Source organism: Morus notabilis, unplaced genomic scaffold, assembly GCF_000414095.1.
Source record: "Morus notabilis unplaced genomic scaffold, ASM41409v2 Scaffold2414, whole genome shotgun sequence".
In the NCBI taxonomy this organism is placed as follows: Eukaryota; Viridiplantae; Streptophyta; class Magnoliopsida; order Rosales; family Moraceae; genus Morus; species Morus notabilis.
In genome coordinates this window covers 1,092-6,585 of record NW_010364647.1, presented here as the reverse complement: position 1 = coordinate 6,585, position 5,494 = coordinate 1,092, and the positions used below count along the sequence as shown (strand labels likewise).

The 5,494-nt window shown below is 36.4% G+C and overlaps 1 protein-coding gene across 1 annotated transcript; it reads right to left on the bottom strand.

The window, feature by feature from the left end:
- Positions 1–183: 183 nt before the first annotated feature.
- LOC112093236 (serine/threonine-protein kinase TOR-like) lies at positions 184–5,277 on the bottom strand. Its single transcript, XM_024171293.1, has 14 exons — positions 4,666–5,277; positions 3,908–4,029; positions 3,632–3,731; positions 3,428–3,520; positions 2,839–2,969; positions 2,264–2,366; positions 1,951–2,133; positions 1,692–1,784; positions 1,555–1,590; positions 1,338–1,436; positions 1,154–1,252; positions 812–974; positions 399–523; positions 184–273 (listed from the first exon to the last, which is right to left on the bottom strand). Exons 1-14 carry the CDS (start codon positions 5,275–5,277, stop codon positions 184–186), a joined length of 2,049 nt encoding a protein of 682 aa, XP_024027061.1.
- Between the last annotated feature and the right edge of the window lie 217 nt (positions 5,278–5,494).

Sequence of the window (5,494 nt, the reverse complement as noted above, 5' to 3'; positions counted from 1 at the left end):
TAAGGAACATGTTAAAGATGTTAATAATATGAGCCATTTTCTAGCCCTCTATCTGTCGAAAGGGTAACGAGGAACAGATAAAAGAGTACATCTTCAGAAGACGACGCTTTTTTAGTGTCAATAAGTTAAACTTCCAACAATTTCTTTGGAAAACAAACCACAGACATAAAAAAGAAGGGCCTATCAGGTATAGTTCAAATCAGAGAAAGGAGAGTCATACCCATCCAAGACAAGCTTCAGGTGATGCACAAGAGAAGATATATGACCAGTAACCTAATGACAAGTGTAAAAGCATGACTTCCAAAAATATATCCCAAAAGGGAAAAGATATCAAAACTTAACTAATGCAACTCATCAAACTTGTAAATAGGAAAACGCTCAGCTGCAAGCCTGCTAACCTGCACGCGTGGAATCAATCTAGTCAAAGTTTTTATAGCAGCACGCCTTATCTCTACCGAAGCGTCCACTTTAAACAATCGAATAAGCGCAGGAAGAAGTAAATGCATATGTTCATCCAAAGTTCCTGCAATTGTAACATGTTTCTATCAGTAAAAAAAAAGTTCAATGTCTAGAGCATTTTAAGTTCAAAATCTAGACAGTTTTACCATCTTACAGTTTATAATCCATGAAGAAACCCAGAGTGCTTCCAAAACCATATATTTAACCAAATATTAGAAGACAACAGTCTTTTATTTCTCAAAAATACACTTTGACTTTTTTTTTAACAATCACACAAAAATATTATTATTATTTATTTAAAAAAGAAAGAAAGAAAAGCAATACAGAAATTATTCAAATTGCGACAACGAACCACCGAAGACTTCAAGAGTGTGGAGTATGTCGAGAACATAGGTGTAATCATTATAGCGTTCTGCATCACTTAGAACTTGTATACAGCATGGAAGAATATTAGGAAGATATGTTCTGAACTCATCATTGAGAGCCAAGCAAAGCTGTTCCACTAAATGCAGAACCTGTGAAGAACATATAACCACACTTTTTTACCTTGAAAGAAAAAGAAATACCTTTTTTTTGGCTTAAAGAAAATGGGAATGCATGCATAAAAGAACGTATGTCCCAATGGAAAAGACTCTAGCACAACACTTTTAAGTGTAATATGACCTGTGTGAGCATACTGAATAAAAGAACTTACCGGATAGCCAAGTGAAGGACGGCTAGCGGCAGGAAAACTGAATGATGACCATAATACTGAAATTAAAGACAGCAGCTCTGGCAGATATTTTCGTATGTGCTGCACAAAAACCAAACTTGTACGTGATCTCTGAAGCACCATAAAAACAGCTACATGCACAAAATAAGTTTACACCATTATGTACCTGACGAACAATAGACACTAGAGTGCCAAGCTTCCATGTTATAAAATCCTTTAAGGCATCGTCACATGTCCGAACAATGAGAAAGAGATCGGGCAGAACCTATTTTAAAGGAACAAGGCCAATAAGCAAAAAAGTTACATAAGTGGTGAACGCAAAGAACTTCCAGATGGAGAGAGAAATATTTTCTCTCTTCTTTTAAGCATGAACTATGGCTAACCTTTTGCAAGTATGGAACGCAACCGAGCCCCATTGACTGAATTCGCAAAGAAAAAAAAGGGTTCAAAATTTAGACATCAAAAAAATATGAACAGTGGAAAGCACGGCTAATGAAAAACATCCCCCATTATACGGTACCTTAAATATGAACATAAGAGATCCAACAACCTTTAGGTGGTAACTAGAAAGGGAAGGGTCCCTAAGTATTCGCATTAGGGAATTGATAGAAACCTGTATTGACATACAATATTCCAAACAGACAACAATGATTAAACGTAATTATCCAAAATAAAAAATTGGCAACCATCACTTTAGATAGACCATGGACATATTACAGCTGGAGGGAACTCATTATGAACATAGATAACAAAATTCATATACCAGGCTCATGTACTACCGTGGAATAGTAATCTTCAGATGTTGCAAAAGATGGCCATAGGTCCATGGGCAGTTCATCCATCGACTGGAGATGCTGACCAGAATCACTGGCAGCACGGGTAACATCTCCATGCGATCCTGACAGGCTAAGTTGATTTCTTTTATGTAGATGAGGATCCAAGGCACCCATAATTCCGAGAACCTGTAGATCCAAAAAACATATCTCTCACTTTTAGTACGAGAAATAAATATCTGTCACATATAACTAACCAACCCCTTTTTTCTTTTTATTTTTGTCTTTATCGGATCTGAACATTAATTGAGAAGCCTACCTTTAGCACTTCGCGTCTGGTAGACCATGCCAACTCTCCATTTAGCAACTTCAACAGTAAGCCAAGTAACAGGGGGAAATCATTATATGGAGTTATGACATACCTGTTACATTAATAAATTTCACAAAAATTCACACTTCATTGAACATTACTACAAAACGACGTTACTCAAATATTTCCACTTTACAAGGAGAAAAGAAAAGGGAAGTTAAACAGTTAAACGTAAAATTATGAGAACAACATTTTGGCTAAAATAATTGGCTTAAGTTCAAAGGCAAATAACAAACCATTAATACTTGAATGAAAACAAGTGTCAAGTGGACATAAAGTCTTCAAGCATGAGATGAACTTATCGTGTGATAACTAGTGTTCTTTTTAGGTGAAGTGTGAGCTTTATGCTGCACATCCCTTGAACAAATACTCTAGTTCTTTCGGTAGAAATAAAAATATAATCAGATATTCCACATAAAAAGCCTTAATATGCATAAATGAATATAATTTCTATTAACTGATAGAGGTAAAATTAGACAAAAAGAACAACACATCATAAAACAGCATCCAAACACGGATTATACCCAGTGCTCTGCACAATTTGACCAAGAGTGGTAACAGCAACTTCACGTTTGGCAACAGCTGCTCCATCCGATAAAGCTTCAACAATTAAGGGCATAAGTTTGGGCATGTATTGTCTCATTTCGAAACCACCCTAGACAAAAGGGCGACAAAGTCAAACAAAATAGTAAAGAATTTGAATAAATCAGATTAAAAAACTCGTGAGCAGAACAAGAATAGTTACAAGTTCATAAGGTTCTACGTCAATAACACATAAAAACATATTGATAAGAAGGGTTTTCTTTTAGTGCTGGGAGAGACGAAGGTTTGAACACATCAATAAAGCTATCTACCTTATATCCATGCCTACTGAAAGTCCTCTCTAACATTACAGCTACAGAAATTAGACGCTAGTCTAAAATTGTGAGTCCAATTCAATTATTTATATGGACTGCATGCAAAACTCGAAAGAGATGTGTTTTCAAGTTTCTGGGTGTATTTTATATTGCTCTGAACATGCACAAGATGCTCGGAAGAAGATAAATTCCTTCAGAACAAATAATATGATGATATGTAAACCAATCAGTTTAGACGAAAGTAAACTATGCGCACCACTCTAGCAAGATCTCCAACAGTCACAAGAACTCCAGTAATGATGGCATTGTTTGTATTGACACCATTACCCTCAAGTCTTGCCACGAGTGCCTGCACATATAGACATCTATTGTAAGGCAAGAGATAAAAGAACCCAAAGATGCATAAAAGTTATTTATAACACAGCCTAATAAAAACCACAAAACTAGATGACATTTAAACCTTGTGTATTGGAGCAATATATGGGCGTATTAGTCGTTCACAGTTTCGTATTAAACAACCCAGTAACTTGGCACTTTCTTCTCTACATTTGCTATCTGCACTGCTGACACGGCACAGAGAGAGGGAGAGAGAGAGAGAGAGAGAGAGAGTAGTAAATATTTGGTTCTTTGGGAAACTTTATAGTGGAAGAAAGGGAATTCTTTTTTATCAATTATAAAGCTCAACTTCAGGTTAAAAAAATGGACTATAGCAATACTTCTAATCCTTTTGCATCACCTCTTGTCCAAGTACGTCAACAACTGTATAAGATGGCGACGAAGTGCTGGAAGAACATATGCAGGATTTTTTTCTGATAACCTCCCAGCCAAAGATATTGCAAACTCTCGAACATCAAGATCCTATAACAACAGTCAAGGCAGAAACAAAATATTATGCTATGCAACAGGTTTGAGCTCCCATATTAAAACATGGAACAGCTTATTCAGCAAGATGACAACACCCACAACCAAAATCACTTATGCACTGAAATTAGAAAGGGACTAGATTATAGCGTATGATAGTTTTCCATCATCAAATCTTACAATGTGTTAATGCATTATGTGTTTTGCAAAAAGATTCCAAATCTTTTCACCTGTTGTGCAGATTTGACATTGCCTACCATATCCTACAGTTAAAAATTGAAGATTCGTCCCACATCCCATCATAATGCTGCCATCATAATGATATTTGTAGTTTTTTAGAAGAAAAAGAACTTACTTTCTTATTATTAATATGCGGAATTTAGAAGCTACTTATAGGCGTAAAACTAACTTAGAAAATCTAAGCTAATCATGAAATCCTAATTGGATTCCAAGTCATCCTTATCCGGACCTAATTAAACACTATCCGGATTTCTAAATTTAAAAACATAATTAAGGAAGAGATAACTCCTAACTTTTAGAATGATAATCTCCTTAAGAGATAATTTCCTAACTTTAAAAAAACCTAGGTCTTCGACACTCCCCCTCAAGTTGGAGCATAGATATCTATCATGCCCAACTTGCTGATAAGAAACTCAAAGCTTGGTCTGAATAATCCCTTTGTGAGAGAATATCAACTATTTGTTGTGTTGTTGGAACAAACGGCATACTGATCGCAGCCTTGTTGTCACAGTAGAGTTTCATAGGCATCTCTATTGGTTTCTTCAATTCCTCAAGAATTCTTTTTAACCACGACATTTCAAATACTGCATGAGCCATTGCCCGGTACTCAGCTTCTACACTACTTTGAGATACTACACTTTGTTCCTTGCTCCTCCAAGCGACTAAGTTTCCCCAAACATAAGTGCAATATACATATGTAGATCTTCTGTCTGTGACGGAACCCGCCCAATCTGCATCTGTGTATGCTTCAATTGTTTTCTGCCCGTGTTTCTCGAAGAGGAGTCCTTTCCCTGGAATGCTTTTCAAATACCTCAAGATTCGATATACTGCCTGAAGGTGTTCTTCACGTGGTGAGTGCATGAATTGACTTACCATATTAACTGTGAACGCAATGTCTGGTCCGGTATGCGATAGGTAAATTAGTTTTCCTACCAACTTCTGATATCGTGTTGTATTTACCGGATCTCCATCTGTGGCATCTCCCACCTTCTGGTTAAGGTCCATTAGGTATCAGCAGGCCCACACCCACTCATTCATGTTTCTTTAAGAAGGTCAAGGACGTATTTCCTTTGTGAGACAACAATACCCTTTTTTGAACGAGCAACTTCCATTCCCAGAAAATATTTTAAACATCCCAAATCTTTGATCTTGAATTCTGAAGCCAGACATTCCTTCAAACGACTCATTTCAGTAGAATTATCTCCAGTAAGGATGATATTAT

Coding starts and splice junctions, on each gene's coding strand:
- LOC112093236 (XM_024171293.1), bottom strand. CDS start 5,277: ATGGACCTTAACCAGAAGGTGGGAGATGCCACAGATGGAGATCCGGTA. Junction 2,970..3,427: donor TTGGAGATCTTGCTAGAGTG/GTGCGCATAGTT, acceptor CCTTTTGTCTAG/GGTGGTTTCGAAATGAGACA. Junction 1,591..1,691: donor CTCTTATGTTCATATTTAAG/GTACCGTATAAT, acceptor TTGCGAATTCAG/TCAATGGGGCTCGGTTGCGT.